Source organism: Canis lupus, chromosome 19 (genome assembly GCF_048164855.1).
Source record: "Canis lupus baileyi chromosome 19, mCanLup2.hap1, whole genome shotgun sequence".
NCBI classification, from domain to species: domain Eukaryota; kingdom Metazoa; phylum Chordata; class Mammalia; order Carnivora; family Canidae; genus Canis; species Canis lupus.
In genome coordinates, this window is record NC_132856.1 from 52,681,572 (window position 1) to 52,705,025 (window position 23,454).

The window sequence follows — 23,454 nt, forward strand, 5'->3', positions numbered from 1 at the left end:
TTTTTTTTTTTTAAGATTTTATTTATTCATGACAGACACACAGAGAGAGAAGCAGAGACACAGGCAGAGGGAGAAGCAGGCTCCTTGCAGGGAGCCCGATGTGGGACTCGATCCCGGGACCACAGGATCAAAGACAGATGCTCAACTGCTGAGCCACCCAGGCGTCCCATTCACCTGCTCATTCTAATGACCCACTGACCCACTTTGCAGATGGAAAAACCCAGGCGCCAGAAGGTGAAGTGTCCTGCTCGAAACTGTGCAGCTAGGAAACCGAGGCACAGGGAGGTTCAGTGCCTTGCCTTAGATCACACAGCAAGTTACGTGAACCTGTGTGTGAGAGGGAGCCTGAGGAGGGTAGGGGGGTCGCAGACCCGCTGTGAGCCCCACCTAGGGCCGCTACAGCAGTTAATGGTCAAGTTCAACCTTTCGCACTTGGCCGCGAGAGGGCGCCAGCGAGCCTCCAGCCGGGCTGAGGAGCGCTCGGCCCCCTCCCGCAGGAATGCGGGTGGCGGAGGGAGGGGACGTTGGCTGCGAGCCCAGAGCAGCTGCTACCGCCGCTCAGATCCCGCCCGCCTTCCCCTCCCTGGGACCCTGGGTTTGCTGCAAGGAGGCCAGGGCGGGAGGGACGGCTTTGCAGGGATGGGTGGCCTGTTTTCGCTTTCTCCTTATCCAGGCTTCCAGCCCAAAGCTTCCCGGGAAAGGCCGGGCAGGATCCAGGATCCAGGAGGCAGAGAATAATACCCATAGCAACATTTCAGGGAATGGCTGTCATTTATGAAACACTTGAGCTCTGACACTTAGTAGGGACTTACTCGCCAGCAGCCCTTCCGTTTTCCAGGTGAGGAAATCCCAAAGCTCAGAAAGGTTTCTTGCTCAGGTCAGAGGTGTCAGGAGCGTCTTAGCCTGGGGGAAACCCCCAAGATGTGCCCTGCTTGGTCGCTTCCTGCCTCAGCCCAGGCTCCTCTGGTCATTTCTTGGTCCTGAGGACTTCTGATCATGCACTTGTGTTCCCCAAAGGCTTCAGGAACTGACCTTGCTTCCTGATCCCTAAGGGCATCCATCACATGCCTCTCCTCCCGGTCCAAGGAGGTCTGGCTCCAAGTGAGAATTTTCAGAGGAAGCTTGTTACTTGCTAAGGAGGAGGGATCACATTTGGGGTTGATTATTGGGTCTGAGAGCCATGTGATATGCGCCCCAACAGAACCGACAGCCTGATCAGGAAAAAACATCCAGAAACAAGCAGCTATGACGGTCCAGAGAAACCTATCATAACCCATTCAGCCTGTGGAGTCAAAGAAGGCATCTTGGAGGAAGTAGTATTTAGGCTGTGACCTGAAAGTCTCAGGAAAGTAAGGGTAATCAGGTAAAGGGTTAGGAATGGGAGACAGAAGATGGTTTTGTTTCAGGGGGAGAGAACAGCCCTTGCAAATACCTGGAAGGGAGGTGGGGCATGATGATTTGGGGAGTGGTAAGAAAGGGTTTTTTTTTTTTTTTTTTAATTTATGATAGTCACACACAGAGAGAGAGAGAGGCAGAGACACAGGCAGAGGGAGAAGCAGGCTCCATGCACCGAGAGCCCGACGTGGGATTCGATCCCGGGTCTCCAGGATCGCGCCCTGGGCCAAAGACAGGCGCTAAACTGCTGCGCCACCCGGGGATCCCAAGAAAGGGGTTTTGAAATCCTTCTTAGGCCGCAGAGAGTCCCATTTTGACGCATTGATTTACCCACTCATTCTTTCATTTGTCAGATATTTGGATATCTACCGTGTACCACATACTCTTGTAGATGTTGGAGATGTGATCGAGCAGACAAGTCTCCTCCCCATGGAGTTGACATTCTAGTGGAGGGAGACAAGCAAAAAACAAACAACTAATATGTGTCAGCTGATGAGAAATAAAGCAGGTTCAGGGGACACAGTGAGAGAGTACCATCTTGTGGCCCCTTTGAGAAGCTGAACTGAAGGAAGGAGCTATGTGGCTATCTGGGAAAAGCTTCCTAGCAGTCGGAGCAGCAAATACAAAGGCCCTGAGGCTGCTTGGGTGACTCGGTGGTTGAGTGTCAGCCTTCAGCTCAGGGCAGCTCAGGGCTTGATCCCAGGGTTCTGGGATCAAGTTCTGCATCAGGCTCCCTGTGGGGACCCCCGCTTCTCCCTCTGCCTATGTCTCTGCCTCTCTCTGTGTGTCTCTCATAAATAAATAAATAAATCTTTTTTAAAAAGGCCCTGAAGTAGGAATGTGCATAGAGCATTTAAGAAATAGTAAGGGGAAAAAAAAAAAAAAGAAAGAAATAGTAAGGGGGTCACTGTTCCTAAAATGAAGTGGGTGAAATGGATAGAGTGGGTAATAATTTGAGATTTATATTCAAGGATCAGATCATGTAGGAGGCCTCATAGTTATGGATTTGAATCTAAGAAAGAGGCGGAACCATTGGAGAATTTTGAAAAGAAGAGTGACATTATTTTTCTGTCTTAACAGAATCAGTCTGGGTAGGTCTGTTGTTACTCTGACTTGAAATCCAAAGGTAACAACAATAAGAAGGATGAATAATTCCATGATGCAAAAATAAGGCTAACTTACACCACGGAAAAGTTGAAAAAAATAGGGGAAAAGTGTACTTCATATTACAGTCTCCCTAATCTCCATAATATGTAAAGAGTTTCTAGGAATTAATAATAAAAATATAAACAACCCAATAGAAAACCCTGAGCAAAACGTGTGCTCAGAATGTTCACACAAAATGAAATACAAACAGTTCTTTGACGTCTGAAAAGACAGTCAGCCTCACTCATAATAAGAGAAATGCAAGTTGAGATAAGAGAAATCGGAGATACTAATTTTTACCCATTAGAATGGCCAAAATTTAGAAGACTAATACTATGCAGCGTGGTGAGGCTGTGGAGAAGTGACCATGCTAACATATGGACATCAGTCCTTTCCAATAGAGATGAATTTGAGAATATTCATAAAAATTACAAATGCATAGTTTCTTTGGCCAAGTAATCCCATGACAGAAATGCTTGCACATGTGTGAAATGATGGACGCACACAAGGTTATTCATTGGAGCCGTTTATATAATAGGAAAAGACTGGAGAGAGCCCAAAGATTCATCAGCACAGGACCAGTTGCAGAAATTATTGTCCATCTACACAAACGGAATATATTGCAGCTGTGCAAAAGAATGAGGATGTCTGCTTGGGATGATATGAAAACACTTCCAAGACATATTATTCAAGGAAAGAACTAAAGTTCACATTTCGGTGTATATAGTATGCTGCTTTTTTGGGAAAAGTTAAATATATATGTATACACACATATGTATTCTATTTTCTCATCAAAATACTCCATATTTATTTTTTATTATTTATTTATTTTTTTCATATTTATTTTTTAAATTGTGGTAAAATCTGAGCATTAAACTTACCATTTTAACCATTTTCAAGTGTACAGTTAAATGGTACCAAGCACATTTGCATCACTGTTCAGCCATCCCCACCGATCATCTCTAGAATATCCCATCTTCCCAAACTGAACCTCTGTCCCTGTTAAGCACTAACTTCCCATTTCCACCTGCCCAGCCTCTTTTAACCATTGTTTTATTTTTTGTCTATGAATTTGCATATTCTATGTACCTTACATAAATGGAATTGTACAATGTGTTTGTCCTTTTGTGTCTGGCTTATATCACTTGGCATAATGCCTTCAAGGTTCACCCATGTTGCAGCATGTGCCAGAAGTTTCTTCATTTTTAAGGTTGAATAACATTCCTTTGTATGTATATACTACAGTTTGCTTATCCAATTATCAGGGTTTTTTTTTTTTCTAGTATAATTAGAAATAAAATCTGGTTAGATAATTCGAGATGGAGGAGGGGTCAGGAATTGAGGGAAAGAGGAGGTTGGGAGAATTGTTTTTAAGATCCTTTTATACATACATATACGCATATATATTGATTTTTAAAAACACTGAGCATTTTATCTATTGAAAAGCTGTTTTGAAAGGATCTTCTGGGCTGTTACGTGGAGAATGAATTGTAGGGGGAGGCAAGTGTGGAAGGGGGGAAAGGGGAGGGGGCTGGTGCAACACTCCAGGTGAGAAATGATGGCGGTTGGATCAGGGTGGGGGCCCAGAAGGTGTGGCAAAATGGTTGGTTCTGCATATATTTTGCAGGTCAAGTGAACAGGATCTAATTAGCGCTGAGGTATGAGAGAGAGAGGAAGTAGGGACGACTCCAAGATTTTTGGAATGAGCAACTAGAACAGACTTATCTTTGCTAAGATGGGGAAGATAGAGGGTGTGTCTTCAACACCTGAACATTGGCCAGGTTCTGTTGGTCGGCAATAGCATCCAGCTGGAATATAATAACGGTCCCCCCTCCACCACTGCATTTGTTTTTATGTTGCCGTCTGGATTGGCAACAGAAACTTCCTTATACGCAACAGAAACTATCTCAGGGTGGTTTAAGCCACAAAGGATTTTTTCTGGTGGATATTGAGGACTAATGAAATTACCAGGCTTTGAAGATGGAAAAGGACAAAGTAGGGGTGCAGGGCAGCAGCTAAGGTCGCAGTTTAAGTCATTCTCCTGAAACCAGCTGGCAGCTCTGACCTTCAATGGCCACCCTGGGCAATCTCAATGCCCCTGTCCCTTCTGATATCTTCCTTTCCTGATCCCTCCTCTGGGTGGTGGTTTCTCAAATCTAAATCCTGTGCATCTGCTGAGTAAAATCGGGGTCACATGCCCACTCCCTAGCTGCAAGGGAATCTGAGAGAGAAGGTCTGGTATTTTCTCACTCCAAGAGTCTATGAGTATGGGGTTTGGAAAACTGTATGCTTCACCTGTAAATAATTATTGAATTTGGCTTCACATATGGTGACTACGATGACTTTTCCTCCTTGGCAAGAAGATAAATTTGTCTTTTTTATTTTTATTTTTTAAGATTTTATTTATTTGTGGTGTCTGGGTGGCTCAGTTGGTCTGTCTTTGGGATGTGTGTCCTGGGATCAAACGCTACGTTGGGCTCCTTGTTCAGTAGGGAGCCTGCTTCTCCCCCTCCCTCTGCAGCTCCCCCTGATTGTATGCTCTCTGTATTAAAAAAAAAAAAAGATTTTATTTATTTATTTGACAGAGGGGGGAGAGAGAGAGAGAGAGAGAGAGAGCTTGCATGAGCTGGGGGGAGAGGGAGAGGGAGTAGCAGATTCCTTTGCTGAGCAGAGAGCCTGATGATGCCCCAAGGGACTTGATGCCAGATCCTGACATCATGACCTGATCCAAAAGTAGACCCTTAACTGACTGAGACACCCAGGTGCCCCAAATTTGTCTTTTTTTTTTTTTTTAAAGATTTTTATTTATTTATTCATAGAGACACACAAAGAGAGAGAGAGAGAGAGAGAGAAAGAAGCAGGCTCCATGCAGGGAGCCTGACGTGGGACTCGATCCCGGGCTGCCAGGATCACACCCCAGGCTGCAGGCGGCGCCAAACCGCTGCGCCACAGGGGCTGCCCCCAAATTTGTCTTTTAAAATAATTTATTTAAGGGAGTTTCTTGAAAAGGGAATGTTGGACATAGAATTCAGGATAGTGGAGACCTTTGGGGTAAGGCAGGCAGCAAATCTCAATAATGTTCTAATGGTGAAGTCTGATGGTGGATTAGTGGGTATGCACTTTGCTCCCCTGCTCTTTCATACATTACCTCAGTCAGAGTGCTGGGTGGAAGAGATAGTTCACTCAGAGTGGGTATTTTGGGGATCAGTGAAGACAGGGATGATTACAAAGGTGAAGACAGAAGATGTGTAGCCCTGTGGAGGACAGTGGAGTGCCATCTTGCTGGCAATTGTGGGATCTCCTCACCATTTTAGCTGAAAGGGGCAGAGGGAGGGAGTGACTCTCAGAAACTGAGCTGCGGCCTCAGATGGAGAGATGCTGCTGATGCAGTGACCCCCATAGAGGGAACTTAGGGGACAAATACTTTGGCTTTTCTCCATCCATTCTCTCACCTCCCGCTGATGCCTCCTATTGGCAGAACCCAAACATAACCAAAAAAACAAATGTGGAGGAAACTGACTGATATAATCCTTGGGTGAACCTCCTGAGGTAAACCAAAGACCTCTTACAAACGTGTGCTTCGTAAAATCTTTTTAAAAATGTACTTAAATTTTAAGTTGAGATATAATTCATATACCATAAAATTTGTCCTTTTAAAGCACACGATTCAGTGGTTTTGGTATAGTCATAAGGCTGTGCGACCATCGTCAGGATCTACATTCTTTTGCAGGTATTTCAACATTGCTTCAAGAATCTAATGTCAGGGAGAGCACAGGAGGGGTTCATTTTACTAAAAATATTAAGTAGCCCCATTATCTCTTCACTGACTCAAAGAGATCTCTTTCATGGGCCCTGGAATCAGCTTCTCTTTTCCTAGAAGTTACTGGAGATTCATGAGGACTGGCATAGACTGAGGTGGACAGACTTAGGCTTGATTCCTGCCCCTCCGCTCTGCTCTGGACAGTTTGGTTCCCCCGTTTATGAACTGGGCAGGTTCTGAGGGCCTCTATTTATCTAGTAAGGCTGCAAGAGCAAATGTCAATTAAAACACCTTCGCTGGGAGCCTGGCATTCCAAGGTGGTGGCTAGACATGAACCACAGCAAAAACTCCAAGTGAAATGGAAAACGGTGCAGGGTGCTTTTCTTGTCATTTCAGTGTTGTATTGTTAGCTCTGTTTTCCAGATAATGACACCAGGAAGTCACCTGCCCAGGGTCACCGGGTGAACAAGAGGCAGAGTTAACATTTACACCTAGACTCCACTTGCTTCCAAACTCTCCATGAGGGCCAAGAAACATGGGAGCACTCTCTTGGGAGCATCAGTAGGACCCCTATTGCTTTTTTAAATTTTTAAAATTGGGATAAGAAATACATAACACAAAATTTACCATTTTAACTATTTTTGACTGTATAGTTCATTAATATCAAGTCATTAATATTCACATTGTTGGATGACCACCATCCATCCACAGAACTCTTTTATCTTGCAAAATTCCAACTCTGTGCCCACTAAATATTGACTCCCCACCCCTCCTGGCTCCCACCATCTACTTCCTGTCTCTATGGATTTGACTCCTTTAGGGACTTCATCCAAGTGGAATCAGACAGTATTTGTCCTTTTTCTATCTGCCTTATTTCACTGAGCATAAATATCCTCAAGGTTTATTCATGTTGTAGCAGATGTTGGAATTGACTTCCTTTTTAAGGCTGAATAATATTCCATCATGTGGATATACTTCATTGAGTTCATCCAGTCTTCTGTTGACCATTGTGAATAATGCTGCTATGTACATGGGTGTGCATGTACATACACATACACATCTCTCTCTCTTTGAGATCCTGCTTTCAATTCTTTTGGTTAATACCCTGAAAGGAAATTGCTGGATCGCATGATAAATCTGTTTCATTTTTTTGAGGAACTACGATACTATTTTCCAGAGTGATCTCACCATTTTACATTCTCACCAGCAATACCTACGGGCTCCAATTTCTCTACATCCTTGTCAATACTTGTTGTTTTCTGGAGTTTTTGTTTGCTTTTTTTTTTTTTTGCTTGGTTTATTTATAGTAGCCATTCTAATGTATGTGAAGTAAACCTTATTGATTTTTAATTTTTTTATTTAGACATAAGAAATTGAGCTTTATTAAATATTTAATATAGTGATTGCTAGTGGTTACAAATATATGTTTTATGAAAAAACATACATGCACTGCTGGTGAGTGCACAAACATTTTGCTGATGGAATGTGTGACCAGAAAAGTTGACCTAGTCAACTCAGTTCTATGTGGAGGGGGTTTTAGATCATCCTTGTATTCCCAGGCCCAGGATAATAAATTCCAGAGGTTGAATGAGGCAGTCTATCATATCTTTCAAGGTCCAGCAACAATGTCCCCTCCTCCAGGAAGCCTCCATTGCCTTCCCAGACACAACACCAGCTCCTTGCTCTGGACTCAGCCCTGACCAGGGAGGGGTGTGTGTGTGGAGGCTGAGGGATTTCTGGGATCTCAGCAATGCCTAGGCACAGAGTGGGGCAGGCAGAGTCTGCCGAGAGAGGGGAGGAAGGGAGGTAGAAAGGAAGGAGAGAAGGATCTGTCCTGGCCTTGGAGATGGGTGTAAACTGAAAAGGCCTGGGTGTTCAGAGGTGGGGACGGTTGGGTGAGGCTCTCTGCTCACCGGGGCCATATTCGGAAGCGGAGGCAGCCACAGGCCAGGCATCGAAGGCCAAGGTTGAGGAGGCGTGTCCAGCGGAAGAGCAGGCAGTGGGTGGTGCGCACGTACAGGCTGCCTGAAGGGTCCACAGCCTTGAGCGCAGCCAGCGGAGTGTAGCGGGCGTTGGTCTGTCGGCGCAGGGGTGGTCTGGCTGAGCCGATGACCTTGACAATGACCTATGGGGTGGAGCCCTGAGCTCTTGGATTCAGGGAGGGGGGTTTCCAGGGTGGGGCACCCTCACATACTTGAGCCATATTTTGGGGCTCTGGGTTCCCTACTCACCTGGGCCACATCCTGTGGGCTCTGTCCCACAGAGCGGAAAAGCTCCCTGGAGGCAGGGAGGTAGATATCCCGGAAGTAGTGCAGGGTGTCAGGGTCAGTGTCTGGGAACTCGGTTGTGGAAACCTGTTCCAGGAGCTTCCCCTCAAAGTCAGTGGCCACCGGGCCAGGTTCCACCAGGGTGATGCTGGGGACACGGATAGGGGTAGGGGGTCTGGTACCCCAACCCAGTCACCGCCCCACTAGTGTCCCTCTCTCCCTTCTCTCCCCCCATTTTTCTCATCATTCCTGGTTCCCTCAGCCCCTCCACTGCCCCCCCCAATACTGCTCCACCCTCTTCTAATAACTCCATTTCCCTCATTCCTGATTCCACTTTCTTACCACTTCCTTGTTTCCCCACTATCACTGCCTTCCCAGCCCACTTCCCCTCACTGCCTCCCTTTCCCTCATCTTTCCCATCACTGTCTCCCATTTCCCTTTGACGACCCAAATGCCAGCCTCACAAGATGTTGAACTGCAGCAGCTGGACAGCCAGACTTTCGAAGAATCCCTCCAGGGCAAACTTGGAGGCTGCATAGATTTCGTTGAACACGACACCTGAGAAGATTGGAGGAGGTTGGGGGCCCTTTGGGGTCTGGGCGATGGGCTTGTGGGTCTAGAGGGATATGGGGTCTTCAGGAGACAGAGCAGAAAGGGTTTGAAGATCAGAATGAGGGATATCTAAGGTCAACATGATGATTATATGTATGTGTGATGGACGCCTATGCTGAAGGATGAGCCCATATGCTCAGGATGAGGTGATTTTGGGGTGCCACATGCCCCATTTGCCTTAGCCCCGGAAAACCCTACTTCCCTCCATCCTTTAAAACTCTTGGCCACTTGAGCATGGGATTGCCAGGGTCCCTGAGGGCAAGTCTTATTTAGTGATTCTTATTTGTCCTGATTGAGAATGAATGTGGCCCCTGAGGTCAGGAGGTACAGCTGGAAGAGGGGCCAGAGGGATGGGACTGAGTGGTAGCCACAGATTCCCCATGACAGGGTAACAAATAAGGTGGATTCTTCAGGTGGCTGCTGAGGAGGGGGACAGATCCCAGGGAATTTTCATGGGGAGGAGGGAGGGAATGTAGAGGGGTTCAAGGAGGAAAGACCCAGGAGCATAGATGGCAAATAGGTGACCTCCATAGTAGGCCAATATCAGACATCACTAAACAATCACTGCTCTCTTATTCTGCAGAACCCCAGAGCCCCAAAGCTAGCTGTCTCTGGGGCTTGGTTGGAAGTATTTGGTGAGAATATGTCACAGGAAAGGAGTTCTAGGTGCCTGGATGGCTTAGTTGGTTAAGCGTCTGACTCTTGATCTCAGCTCAAGTCTTGATCTCAGGATTGTGAGTTCAAGCCCCATGTTGGGCTCCATGCCTGTGAAACCTACTTAAAAAAGGGGGGGGGGAGTTCTGATGGTTCCTTTGGTTTGGGGGAGATTATTGGGAAAGATTTTTTAGAAGTGTCTGGAAGTAGGGTGGATGCTGGGTGTGGATGGCCATTGGCGGCATTCATAACACTACTGCCTATTCTTGGAGCATGGCAATCTAATCCGGAGATGTTTCCTACAGAGTTTCAGAATCCTTCTCAACACAGGCTCTTTTGGAATATGAGCGAAAACCTATTTGCCATTCTTCTAGCCTGGGGAGGGTCAGACTAGGAGGATTCCCAGGGAGACATCCCCAGGGCTTACCCTGCAGCCCCATGACACTGCTGATCACCACAATGTGGCCCTTCCTCCTTCTCTTCATGCCAGGAAGGACAGCTCTGACCAGACGGACAGCCCCGAAAAAGTTGGTATCCAAGACATTCTGCATGGCAGCTAGGCTGAGCCCCTCCAGGGGCCCCACCAGGCCTACTCCAGCATTATTCACTAAGGAAAGGACTAAAGGTTACTTTGAGGTTCTCCAACCGTTTTGGTGTCACTCTTCTAGGGACACTCTCTGAATTATCTTGAGTGGACAAATGCTGAGCCTTGATGATCTTCACATATAGTTTAGTATTTGTTATGGGGACCTGAACCCTGGGTTGGGAGAAGGGCTGCTGGGAGCTGACTTCCCTTAATGCAAGAGCAATTCAGCTCTGACCCCAATTTGCATCAAAAAGGCCACTCCAACCCTCCTTAGAAGGCCTTTGGGGGATCATGTGTTGCTTCTTCATCATGCTCCCTTCCCTAAATGACTCATCAAAGTAACTTTCCCCATACATATGGTCTTCCCCAAATGCTAGGTGTCCTATTCAATAAAATCCACCCTACCCCCCAGGACTCAATCTATTTCTTGTATCCTAAATAAACTGGTACCCTGAGCTTTTGGCCAGCTTGTCTACCCCTTCTGTCTAGGGCTAGAGGTTGCTGGTGAAGCCAGAAGGCTGGTGTTCAGACTGGAGAAAATTCACTATAACCAGGATCTGTGCTTAGGTCAGGGAAGGGGGGGGTGATCCCAGGGGCTGTTCAGTCTCACCCAGCACATCCACTTCCCCTCCCTGGATGCAGCTGAGACACTGCGCCACTGACTCTTCACTGCACACGTCCAGCTGGGCCACAGTAAGGGTCTGTCCCAGAGCTTCCCCAGCAGCTGTCTCCAGGGTCCCCTTCTTTCCCAGATCCCTCATGGTGGCCACCACTGGGGACAGAAAGCAGAGTTGGAGCAAGCACTGGGTTCCTTTTCCCTGTGCATTCATTTACATATTTCCGTGATCTTGCATGAGCAGTCACAGAGGGATGGAGACCCACACATTTATATACTTATGTTCACTACACAAACAAAAATGCATATTGTGTACATACACTTACATGTACTTTCATCCATCCTCCTGTCGCCATCCCTCCAGCCAACATTTACTGAGCATCTACTTAGTGTATACTATGCTGTATTGTAGGTGCTGAGACTATTGCATGAAATAAGATAGGCAAAGTCCCTGCCTTCACAGAATTTATAGTCTAGCAAGTAAGACAATAACATAAATAAAGAACATACTGCCTTGAGAAAAGAAATGTATATACACTTAGAGTCAATGTATGTGCATTGTGTGTACATGCAAATACAACCAGCCACATTTACATCATCCACAGAAATGTCAATTTATTGAATATCTACAATGCGCCAAACACTTTTATGCTAACCACTTTAATAAGCACTGTCTCTAATCCTCACAAGAACCTATGATTAGGCAACTGACTTATTTTCCAAAGATGGCCACAACATCTTTCGTCACAGATGCTCTTTGAGAACTTTTCTGCTCCCCCTTAAGACATAAAATCTCATTTCCCTCTCCTTGAATCTTCTGTCTAGCTGGGAATCAATAGGATATGGTCAAAGTAACATTGTGTGGCTTCTGGGATTAGGTCAGAAAAGGTATTGCAGTTTCTGCCTTGTTTGCTGTAATGTTCACTCCTTTTTTTTTTTTTTTAAAGACTTATTTATTTGAAAGAGAAAGAAAGAGAGAGAGAGAGAGAGAGAGAGAGAGAATCCCAAGCAGATTCCACACTGAGTGTGGAGCCCGATGCAGGGCTCAATCTCACAGCCCTGAGACTATGATGTGACCTGAAATCAAGAGTTGGATGCTCAACTGACTGAGCCACCAGAGCACCCCTGTAATGCTCATTCTTAAAATTCTCAGCTGCCTGGTAGCAGCCCAGTTATCCTGAGGCTGTCATGATGGGAGGAAGCCCAAGCTAGCCAGAGAGAGGGACCACGTGGAGAAGACCTGACATCACTAGAAGGAGGAGACATGTCGGTCCAGGCCTGTAATTAGCCCCCACTGCTCTAGCTGTAGCCTATAGTCCTGACCCAGAACTGCCAAGCCGTTTCCAAATTTATGACTTTTAAGCCATGAGAGATAGATGATTATCATTGTTCTATTACACCAAAAATTTTGGAATGATTTGTTCTTTAGCAATAGTTCTTTAGCAGAATAAGTAAAGTGATTATCCCTGTCATAGAGATTAACACACCGAGATGAAGTTCCTTGCTTGTCCCACCCCTAGGAAGTGTTAGAACTGAGAATTGAACCTGGATTTGTTGGAGGGCTGAGCTCAAACCCCTGTATACATGTTTGTATCCTTCACGCGTGTGCCCACAATCGTACATGCACAACCCTGGTGGACATTTTCATATTGTCTGTGGGCCTTTGTGATTCATGGGTGTTGCACGGATGAATGGACCACATGCATCCACATAGAGTGACAAGTGCAGCCCCAGGCACTGTGTTGCCTGGGTTCAAATCCAGACTCTGCCACTTTCCAGTGAGGTGACGTTGGGCAAGGATCTTTGACACTCTTTGCCTCAGTTTCCTCATTTCTAAGATGGGGCTAACGTCAGTGGCAACCTCATAGGAGTGATATGGGAATTAAATGACTTACAAGATGCACAACACTTAGATCGGAACCTGGCACATAATAAGCACTCAATAAACATCCTTCAGCAGTTTTATGCACTCGTCTGTCTGTCCACAGGGACACACACAGCACGACTGCTTCCCTGCATACTGGCACTCAGTCTGTCACATCCAAAGCTGTGTGTGTCTCTAAGCCAGAGGGCAGAGGGTTGGGAGAAGCAGCTCTGCCAAGTGGGGCAATTCCCTTGCTCCCTGCAACCTCCTCTTAAATAGCAGCCCTTTGCCTACTTCAGCTCCAGCTGCTCTGGGTCAGGGGTTCCCATGTGTGGAGTGCAGACTAGGGCAATTTGCTCCAGTTTCAGGAGGCTAAGTCCTTAGATTTAGAGGCTTCCCCCTTAAGCCCCCAAGGTCAGAGTCACTTAAGAGGCTTATCTTGGAGGAGTAATCTGGGGAGGGGTGGGGGAGGATAGTCCTAGGGAATGCCTAAGTGCAAACTTTGGGAAGCTCTCCCCACCAGTCCTTTTAAAAATATCACACACACACACCCCCTACTTCCTACCATACCTCACCCTTACTTTATTTTGTTTCTTAGCACTTTTTAGCACTAGATATACAATCTTAAAAATCTGTTTATGGTCTGTCTTCTCTCGCTACACCACTGCTGAGGGCAGAGCTTTTTGTCTGTTTTGTTCACAGCTGTGTTTCCAGCACCTAGAACAGTGCCTAGCACCCACTAGGTGCACTAGGAAATATTTGTTGGATGAGGGGATGATTCATGAGTAGAGGGGGGAAGGGGGCCTCCGTGTGTCCTCCTCAAACCCACAAATACAGCTGAGGGGGATAGGCTAGTGGAAATGGTGCCAGGAGGGATGAAGGTCCTCAGAAGCCATGCCCACCCTTGCCCCTCCCGGCCCCACCCTGGGCTTCTAACCTCGGTAGCGCTGCCTGTGGTCATGAGCCAGCTGCACCGCGAGCTCCAGGCCAATTCCCGAGGAGCAGCCTGAAATCAGTACAGTCCGGGGTGCGTCAGCCATGTTGATCCCTCCCCGGAGGGTGACCTCTGCTGGCCAGCACCTGACTCCCCGGCACCCATCCTTGCCTTACCCGCCCCCTTCTGGACACCCTCCAGCTGATCCGCTGCAAGGGGAAGGGGCACCAATTCTGAACTGACCCTGGGCAGGCAGCTGGGGGGAATCCTTTCACTTCAAAATAGCCTCTTTCCTTTATCTGCTAAAAATTTCTCTCTGCTACACTCACAACTAGGATCTTTTTATTGTGATTGTAAATCATTCAGGGCTGGGGGAATTAGCAGGGGCATTCTCTTCCTGTCTATTCTGGGCAAAGAGTCTCTGATGGGAGGGAGAGAATGAGAGAAAGTGGCCGAGAGTGTGGTCCTAGAAGGATCCTTTCAAAGAAGAGAACGGGCATAGATATGTCAGAAGATGGGAGCAGACAACAAGAAGTTCTCAGCAAAGCAGGGCAGGGCAGGGCAGGGCACTATCTTTATGAGAATCTTTTAGCAGGAGAAGTCTTAGCCTCTGAGGTCCCTGAGGAGGGAGGGGGAGCAGCTTGGGGAGATTCCCTCTCTTCTCCGCACCCCACAGCCCCCATTTCACCCTCAGGCCAGATGGGGCCCCACCCCTCCTCTCCAGAGACACAGAGACTCTTTGTCCATGAAGCTAGAGGCTGGGAGGGAGACACTGCCGGGTTCTCTCTCTTCCCCACGGTGGGGCAGTTCAGGGCCCAGGATACGCCCCATAGGTCCCTCCCTGCAGAAGCTGCCTCAGATCCCACAAGTCTGTGCTTGTTCAATTGCAAAGACAGCTCCATGTGACCCCCTGGCGGGAAGGAAGATTCACAGTGGGGGGTCCCGGTAGGGTGAGGGGCGGCTATACCTCACCCCAGGAATGGCAGATATCCACTCTCCCTAAGGCACTGCCCTGCTTTGAAGTAGGGCCAGACTCCCTCATTTAATGGGGGCATATGTGAACATTTGGAATTGGGGCTAGGGCACCCATCTGGAGACCTGAGTCAGAATAGTGCTAGGGGTGGAGATGGGACTTTTTTTTTTTTTTTTTTTTAAGATTAAGAGTTTGGGGGAAATTGAGAACTGTGTTTTGGAATCTGTGTCAAGGGTTTGGGGATGAGGCCAGGACATCCAATTCTGGAATTTGGGTGGAGAAATGAGGGTTTAGGATAAGGCTGGGAACCCCACTTTGTAATCTGGTGTGAAGTTGGAGGTGGGAAGAGGATTCTTTATTTAGACACCTGAAGGGAAGGCCTAGGATGAAGCTGGTACCTTCCATTGTGTGGCTAAGCCACCAGGGTAAAGTAAGTGGGTGAAAAATTTGGCGTCCTCCTGGGACCCCATTTGGAGGTCTGGGTGAGATAGAAAAGATTGGCATAAAGCTGAAGGCTTTAATTCCAGGGCTTAGATAGAGGTTGAAGGTTTGAACGAGGCTAAGATCCCCTTTGAGGGAGCCTGTTAGGAGGAAAGGGTTTGGGGTAATTCTGGGACCTCGAATTCTAGGCTGGGAGGGAGTGACCCTCTTCCTCCACGGTGGGGTGAGGCAAGAAGGGCCCCGCTCCCGGCCCAGGGCTCCAGCCCTAGCCGGCCAATCAGCACTCAGCACAAACTTTCCCAACTCCCTCACCAGCTGTCAGCCCCCCCCCCTCCAGAGAGCCCCGCCCGGCCGGGCGCTGGAGAGCAGGGCGAGGCCAGGGCGGGGTCTCTTGCAGTCTCCAGCCGATCGCCGAGCGGGCCGCGGCGAGGGAGCGCGCGGAGCCTGAGGAGTCGCCGCGCCCCGTAGACGCCCCGGCTGGTCCCCGCCTTGCGTGCGGGCCCCGCCGGGATGGGGAGTCGCCGAGGCCTGGGCCAGCCGCGGGCCGGCCTCTGCTTCGTCCTGGCTTCGCTGCAGCTTCTGCTCCGGACGCAGGCCGGTGAGCCCGAGAGGAAGAGATAGGAATAGAACCCGAAGCGCAGGATCTAGCGAGGTCCCCAAAGATGGGGTGGAGCCAGGAAAGGGGGGCGTGCAAGGGGGGCGTGCGTGTCGCGCGTGGCTGGGGTGCTGTGTTCGGGCGCGCAGAGCGGACTCTGGGCGATTTGTGGGTGTGACAGCTTGGGGGGGGGTACGGGGGAAACGGGTGACCTCGTTTTACTGGTGCGTGCGTTGGAATGAATGCAATTTATAGGTGTGTGTGCGTAGCGACGTGTGTAAGGCCGTTTGAAGTGAAATTGTAGGAAATTGTGTGTGGGAGTTGACGCTTATTGTATGCATATGTGTGATGGGTGATCCCTGGCCAAGTGTGTGATTGTGAGTTGTGGGTGTGTCTGTGTGGGGCCGATTTAGAGAGTCGTGCGTTACGCGTGTGATTGCCTTTGGGTGAGCCGATGAGGGGTTCGGTTGTGACTTGAGGGTGTAAACGGTGGCCCATGAGGACGTGAGGGGGTGTTGCTGCGGGTGACGGCTGTGGGACGAGTGTGGGAGGGGGCTGGTCAGCGATTCAGAGTTTCCTTTGCATCCCCTCCCTAATGGCTTCACCCTCTTCTTCCTCTCCCTCCTCTGCCTCCAACTGGCGCTCCCGCAGCTCCCCGGCCCCCACCCCCACCCCCGCCCCTCCCCCCACCCCGCGCTCCCCAGAGCCGCGATCAGCACCATGGACAGGGCTCGGGAGGGCCGCGGTGAGGGGCGAGGTGGGGCGGGGCGCGGGGCGGGGCGGGGCGGAGCGCGGGCGGGGGCGGAAGTGGAACTGGCTCCCCCCCCCCCCCCCCGCTGAGCGCGCCGCGGGTGTTTTTCCTGAGGAATTTCTCAGGGGCCTCAAGGGGTCCCGGGGGCCGCCGGACGAGTGAGTCAGCGCTGACGCACGCCCAGCTGCGCGCTTCTGGCTGGACGCCGCGCTCCGCCCCACGAGGCTCGGGGTTGGGGGCGCCCAGGGGTTTGGGAAGGTCGTGGTCCCTCAAGTGGCATCCCTGGGCTGAGAGAGGCTGGGCTAGGCCCTTCTGGAAGTCCCTGCCTAATGTGAACTCGGCCCCCCCCAGCACACACACGCACGCACACATCCCATCCTGCACTTTCTCACTTTCTCTGGAGTCCAGGGAGGTGCTGCTCACGTGGATTATCCCAAATTGGCCCTTGTCCCATTCCCATGCTCACACATCCACACAGTCGTGCAATCTCAGGCATCCATTCAGAATATAAGGCCTCTGGGACACCAGGAATGTTAAACACCGGTGCCCACGCCCGGGGCAACCCCAGCAGCCACCCGCCACAGGGTCACAGCCTTTGTCACCCTCCTACGCCTTCTAGCTCTTGCGCCTGCTTCCACTGGTACTCACACAACAGGGCCAGCATTCACAACCAATCACCTACCGGGGGACTTGGCCATACTCCCAGGTATAGCCACACACACCCCCATCTGGAGTCTGACCTATTACAGTCACAGACTCACCTGCTCCCCTGCAGGACCCTGAGCTTATTGGCAGGCCCCCGACTCACATGGACACCCAGCCACACATCAAACAACACACCTAGTCTCTCCATCGGAGGCCACATACTTGGCACACACTGACATATCCACAAATCACATGCTCAGCCATTCCCTGGTCCGTATAGAGTCACGCACATGCTTGCACCATCTCATGCATGCGTACAATAGCACACACACTCACACCTAGGCTCTCCTGTATTTCTGAGGAGATCCCAACCACGTTGCAGCCTAGTCCCTGCCTGCCTCCCTCCATGTTCTAAACCTCATCCAACATCTCCCTGGGGCCCTGACCAGCACAGGGGAGAGTGTGGGGGAAGGTCAGCCTGGGTCCCTGACAGACCCCCACCCTCTGGCCCTGCAGGCAAGACTCAATGCCTCTTGTGTGTCTCCTTGTCACAAAGCCAGCCAAGAAAAGAAAGGGCAGTCAGTTTCTGAAAGGTCATTACAGAAGAGATGCAAGATTGAAGCAGGAGACATTGGGGTTAGGTGCTGGGAAGGACTTTTTCAATGTGAATGAGCAGCTGGTCAAAAGGACACCCTTCCCACAGCATAGAGACAGGGGTCTGGGTGAAGGGAGAGCCAAACTGTATGGGGTCATGGATCTAAGCCCTCTACCGGGCCCCAGCCTGCAGGGGGGTGGGAGCTGGGATGATCATTCCATGGAGGAGTGACCCTTGTGGTTGACAGAGCCTGGGAGTCCAGATCTTAGTCCCAGGGGACTGTAACCCAAATACCTCTTAATGACAGCCCAGCCAGAGAACAGGCAATTAGAGATGGGGCTGGTGGTGGCCGCAGAATTGGGGGGCGTGGATGAAGAGAGAGAGGGGATGGGGCGAGTGATGCACACAGATATATATATATGAAATACCAATAGAGAGAGTGAGAGAAAAAGAGAGCTAGGAAGTAAGAGAATAAGAGAGAGAGAGACTGATTCAGAGTTGGATGCAGAGAGAGACCTGGAAAGACCAGCCGAGAAAGTGGGACAGAGATGAGGCAGGGAGGGGAAGAGAAGAAAGAACAGGCGGTTGGGGGTAAGAGTGAGCTGAGGCTGGAATAGGGGTCTGTAAGGTCTGGAGAATGAAGGGTCTGACCCAAGAGGTGCTGGGATGGGGGTCCCTCATCCAGACCCCTCTCTCCCCCAAGTCTGGCCCCCCAACCTGACTCCCAATGGTGAGGTCAGCAGAACCGCCCCCAGGGTGAGGTCATGGGCAGATTCGACAGAACTGGCTCCTGCCAAGAGCCTGGGTCAGGGGGTCAGTGGGACAGTCTGCTGGGGGGAGGGGGAGCAGGCAGGGGCTTTGAGCCCAGGGGAAGCCCCCGCCCTCCCCTGCCCAAGCCATGTGGTTCCACTTAGCACTGGCCTGCTGTATGGGGTGCGGCTGGTAGGATGGCCTGGATTAGGTTCTGGTTGGGCCAGACCAGTGCCTTCCTTTGCTGGGATGAGAGGGATAGGGTCCGAGGGAGGAGGTCAAGAGGTTATTAGAGAGAGGTGGTCATAAGGAGGGGGTCAGAAAGGGTGATAAAATGGGGGAGGTCACAGATGGAGGAGATTGGGACAGGCAGAGGAAGGAGGTCATGGGTGATGGTGATCAGGGAAGAAGTCAGAAGGAAGAAGTCAGGAGAGGTAGTGGTAAAAAGGAGCAGATCATGGGTGATAATGGTCAGGGAGGAGGAGTTCAGAGGAAGTGGTGGTCAGAAGAGGAGGTTAGAGGGAGGAGGTGGGGGGAAACACACACACACACACACACACACACACACACACACAAGGAACCCCTCCTCTCCAAGGGGATTTCCCCTGGCAGGGGGCTTCAGGCTGGGGAAGCAGCCCTAGTGAGTCTGTGCGGGGGAGAGTGCTGAGAAGGGGACAGTCTGGCTCTGGGGCTCAGGCCAGGAAGCCTTGATTCATCCCAAAAGTAGGTCAGCTTTTTTTTTTCCTCACCAAAAAACCAAGGAGAAAAAAAAATAAAACAGGAGTCAACAGGCTGATGAGGCTGGAACAGCTGTGAGGTGGTGAGGTGGGTGCCGGTCCCAGGCCTGCTCCTTCTCCCTGACCTACAAACACAGTGGGGGGCTGAATTCCCCAAATCTAAGCTATTCGTTTGGAGTCCTAGGTTTTTTTTTTTAATGCCCTGCATCCCGGCCTCTCTCTACAGAAGACCCTGTGGATGTGCTAAAGGCCCTGGGCGTGCGAGGGGGCCAGGCTGGGGTCCTTGACGGGCCTGGCCTCTGTCCCCAGAGGGCCCCAGAGGGTGACCGGGCATTCAGGGTTGGCAAGGCGACCATACTTGGCATCCCCACATGGGAGCTCTTTCCAGGTAAGTCAGGGCAGGAGGGGTTGGAGGGGGTCATTCAGGGGGCATGGGTCACTGCTAGGCTATCTAAGCTGCTCCTTTCTCTCTGCCCCTTCAGATGGGCACTTTCCTGAGAACTTTTCTGTGTTGATCACCCTGCGGGGCCAGCCAGCCAACCAGTCTGTCCTTCTATCCATCTATGACGAGAGTGGTATTCGACAGCTGGGCCTGGCTCTGGGGCCAGCCCTGGGTCTCCTAGGTGACTCCTTCAGCCCCCTCCCCCAGCAAGTCAACCTCATGGATGGCAGGTGAGTATAGGGAAAGTTGGGGTCCAGAGAGAAGTGGAGTGAGAAGCACCCCCCACTGAGACTGTCCCCTTGCAGGTGGCACCGTGTGGCAGTCAGTGTGGATGGCAGGATGGTGACTCTGGTAGCTGACTGTGAACCTCAGCCCCCCATATTGGGCCAGGGGCCACGATTCATTAGCGCAGCTGGACTCACTGTGTTGGGGACCCAGGACCTTGGGGAGGAGACTTTTGAGGTAGGGGTTCAGTGATAGTGGAAACTGAGGCAGGCGAGGGGAGGGAGTTTTGTCCACAGCCCTAATGTGGAGAAGAGATAGGAAAAGGGAGATGTCCAGCTTCAAATCTCGTGTCATGAAGCTGAGAAGACAGAGCAGCCTGCATCACTGTGCATCTTTGTGGTGTGTGAGATTGTAGAGCAACAAAACCATAATGCATGATGGCACATACTTGACTTGTGATGGGAGAATAAGTTGGGGACTCAGGACTTCACTGGTTGTTTCAATGGTGTGTGACTGTGTGTAGGCGGTTGTGATATTGGGTGCTGGCCAGGCATGGTGTTGTGTGGCTGGTGACAGATGTGTTTTTGGTGTGATTACTTTTACTCGTGATTGTGCTGTGTGTTGTGATATGTGACCCCTCCGTGGGCCAGGGCTCACATCCATCTTATTCCCCTCCTTGTCCCCAAAGCTTTGGAGAGCACCTGGCACATATTAGGTGTCACCATGTATCTGAGAGGAAAGGAATCAATGTGCCTGATGGGCCAGATGTTGTGGGGTATGGTTTGTGATTGTGATTTGGTGTTGACAATGATGGAATCTCCTCCTCTCAATTTTGAGGGGCAGAGGGATTGCTGCGGCTGTGGTGGGGCCACCCCCTCCTTATACTTAGGGTGCTCTGGGTAGAGAAATACCAAGCCTTGGTGCTTGGAATGGGGTGTCAGAGTCAGCCTGTGGCTCCCTTCCCTGACCCCCATCCTCTCCCCAGGGAGATGTTCAGGAGTTGCTGATAAGCCCAGATCCTCAGGCTGCCTTCCAGGCCTGTGAGAGGTACCTTCCTGGCTGTGACAACCTGGATCCTATAGCCACAGGGGTGAGTGAGGGGCTTGTCCTGAAGTCACAGGCTGAGTCATTGCTGGCTCCAGGTCTCAGGAATGAGTGAATTCGGACCCCTACTCATGATACCAAGTGACTCTTGCCCTCAAAAATATCTTAGGCATGGGATGCCTGGGTAGCTCAGTGGTTGAGCATCTGCCTTGGGCTCAGGGCGTGGCCCTGGGGTCCTGGGATGGAGTCTGATATTGGGCTTCCCTCAGGGACCCTGCTTCTCCCTCTGCCTGTGTCTCTGCTTCTCTCTCTGGGTCTCTCATGAATAAATAAATAAAATCTTAAAAAAAAAAATATCCTAGGCATGAGTGACCTTGACTTAGGTCACATAACTGAGTGACTCCTAGCTCCAGATCATATAATTGACCTTGGGTCACAGGGCTGAGTGAGCCCTGGCTTCAAAACATAGGACTGATAGGCCTTGTGCCAGCAAGGTCCCAGATGACTGAGCAATGAGGCCTTCATCATTGGGCTCTGGACCTGATGGGGATCCTCTTCCCAGGTCCCTCAAAGTGAGCCAGAAACTCCTCCCCCTCGACGGAAGGGGAAGGGAAAAGGAAAGAAAAAAGGGCGAGGCCGCAAGGGGAAGGGCAGGAAGAAGAAGAATAAGGAAAGTTTGACGCCAAGTCCACCTCCTGGGTCCCTGGAGAACCAGGTAAGGGATTTGCAGCCACTCACCTCTGCTCTTTGCCTGACCTCTGGTCTCTGGTTCCCACTGACTGCTGGTGCCTTATCCAAGTTTTCTGCCTTTGGTCTCCAATCCCTGACCTTTGACTTCTCTCAGCTGACTGATAACTATGTGTGTGTAGGGGGGTGGAGGCTGGTTGTGTCTTATGAGTTTTCCCATCTCTGCTCCCCAAACATCCAGTTTTGGGAGCTGGAGGAAGGGGGTACACCCAGAAGAGTACCTTATTATTGGGGGTTCTTGATTAGGGCTACTGTTTAAGAGCAGCCATGAGCTTCGGTGAATAATAGGTTCATTAGTTAGAGTGTCATTGCTTGGGGTTGACTCATTGGGGTCATTGATGAGGATTATTCATTGGGAGAGTCTAATTAGGGGGCAGTATTTGGCTTCCATGACAGAGATTGCTGGTTGGGAGGTCATTTTAGGGAGATATTGATTGAAGTCAATGTCTGGGAGGTTCCTAGGTGGAAGTCATTGTTGGAAGTCATTGATAGAGACCACTGTTGGCGTTACTGGTGTCACTGGTCTAGGTTTAATGGTGGGAGGTCATTGATGGGGATCATTACTTGGGAAGGCAGATCATCAGTGGGGGACCACTGATTAGAAGGTATTAGTGGCATCACCAACGGAATCACCCGTTGAAGGAATGACTTTCAGGGAGTCATGGATGAGATCATTGTTTTGGGAGTCCCTGATGGGTTAAAAGTTGGAAAGTCATTGATGGGTCATTGATTAGTGAAATTACTACTGGGGGGGGGGGTCACTAGTTAGGCTCACTCACAGGTATTCATTGTTGGAAGATCACAGATTAGGGGAATGATTGATTAAGGGGTCACTGGTGGGGCTTATTAGTTGAGGGGCAACTAGCTAGTGCTTATTGTGGAGGAGATCACTAGTTGGGGTCATTGGTTGGGGAGGTCACTGGATGGGAGAATAACTGGTTCGAATCATTGACTAGGGGGCCACTGATGGGTCACTGGTTATGGGAATGACTGCTGGGATGTCAGTGAAGGTCTGCAGGAGGGACAGGAACATCAGGTCTAGGATCAATCCAATAAAGACAAAAGGAGGAGGCAGGTTCTGCTCCCCCCACCCAGGAATGCCTAGTCTGGGGAGGGGAACAAAGGAGGATTCCCAAAAAACATCAAAGGGGTGTAAAGTAGGGGGCTGGCCAGTGGAGGCAAATGTGTGCTGACTGGACCAGAACAGCCAGCAGGGGGAGGCCTCTTGTGTGGAAGAAGAGCAAGGCTGGGCCAGGTCTGGGAGTCCTCCAAGGCAATGATGTGAGTTATTAGTTGGGGAGGTTATTGTTTAAGTCCCTTAGTGGGGATCATTAGTGAGGGGTTATTGATGGGCGTCATTAATTGGAGTTACTGGAGTTACTAATGGGTCACTGGTTGTAGGAATAATAGGAGGTCATTAATAGGGATCATTAGCCCGTGGGTCACTGGGTAGGCATCCTTGGTACGGGCCATTGGCTGAGGTCCCTGGTTGGAGGAGAGTCACTGGTTGCACTACATCTGTTCTCAGCATTAGTGGAGAGAAAGAAATGATCACTCAGGCCCAGCAAAAGAATCCCTCCCCAACTCCTTCCTCAGCCCCAGCTCCTCGCCTGGGCCTCTACCACCCTCTTTGTGCCCTTGACCAAATTCTTCTGCAGCTGTCCAAGCCTCTCTG

General features: G+C 50.1%; 2 protein-coding genes and 1 long non-coding RNA gene across 7 annotated transcripts in view; 2 read left to right on the forward strand and 1 right to left on the reverse strand.

The window, feature by feature from the left end:
• Positions 1–41: 41 nt before the first annotated feature.
• Positions 42–3,433, forward strand: LOC140611363 (uncharacterized). Its single transcript, XR_012012619.1, has 3 exons — positions 42–838; positions 1,202–1,349; positions 3,080–3,433. It is a non-coding gene; the product is annotated as an uncharacterized lncRNA (long non-coding RNA).
• Positions 3,434–6,948: 3,515 nt separating this feature from the next.
• Positions 6,949–13,959, reverse strand: RDH8 (retinol dehydrogenase 8). The gene is made up of 6 exons (XM_072788143.1): positions 13,838–13,959; positions 11,031–11,192; positions 10,262–10,441; positions 9,033–9,126; positions 8,533–8,716; positions 6,949–8,426 (listed from the first exon to the last, which is right to left on the reverse strand). The coding sequence occupies exons 1-6, from the start codon at positions 13,938–13,940 to the stop codon at positions 8,211–8,213; spliced, it is 939 nt and encodes a 312-aa protein (XP_072644244.1). The 5' UTR covers positions 13,941–13,959; the 3' UTR covers positions 6,949–8,210.
• Positions 13,960–15,646: 1,687 nt separating this feature from the next.
• The window catches only part of COL5A3 (collagen type V alpha 3 chain), a 37,512-nt gene continuing 29,704 nt past the window's right edge, over positions 15,647–23,454 (forward strand). For 3 of the 5 annotated variants that reach the window (XR_012012325.1, XM_072787353.1, XM_072787354.1), the window contains exons 1-6: positions 15,647–15,846; positions 19,548–19,709; positions 19,804–19,993; positions 20,069–20,225; positions 20,974–21,078; positions 21,595–21,747. Coding sequence is in view for 3 of the 5 variants with exons in the window: in XM_072787353.1 (XP_072643454.1) it covers positions 15,759–15,846; positions 19,548–19,709; positions 19,804–19,993; positions 20,069–20,225; positions 20,974–21,078; positions 21,595–21,747 (855 nt within the window). In the remaining 2 variants the exon portion in view is untranslated. Of the gene's footprint in view, positions 15,847–17,886; positions 19,410–19,547; positions 19,710–19,803; positions 19,994–20,068; positions 20,226–20,973; positions 21,079–21,594; positions 21,748–23,454 lie in introns of those variants that run through there. The other 2 variants (XM_072787355.1, XM_072787356.1) reach the window with 2 other exon arrangements.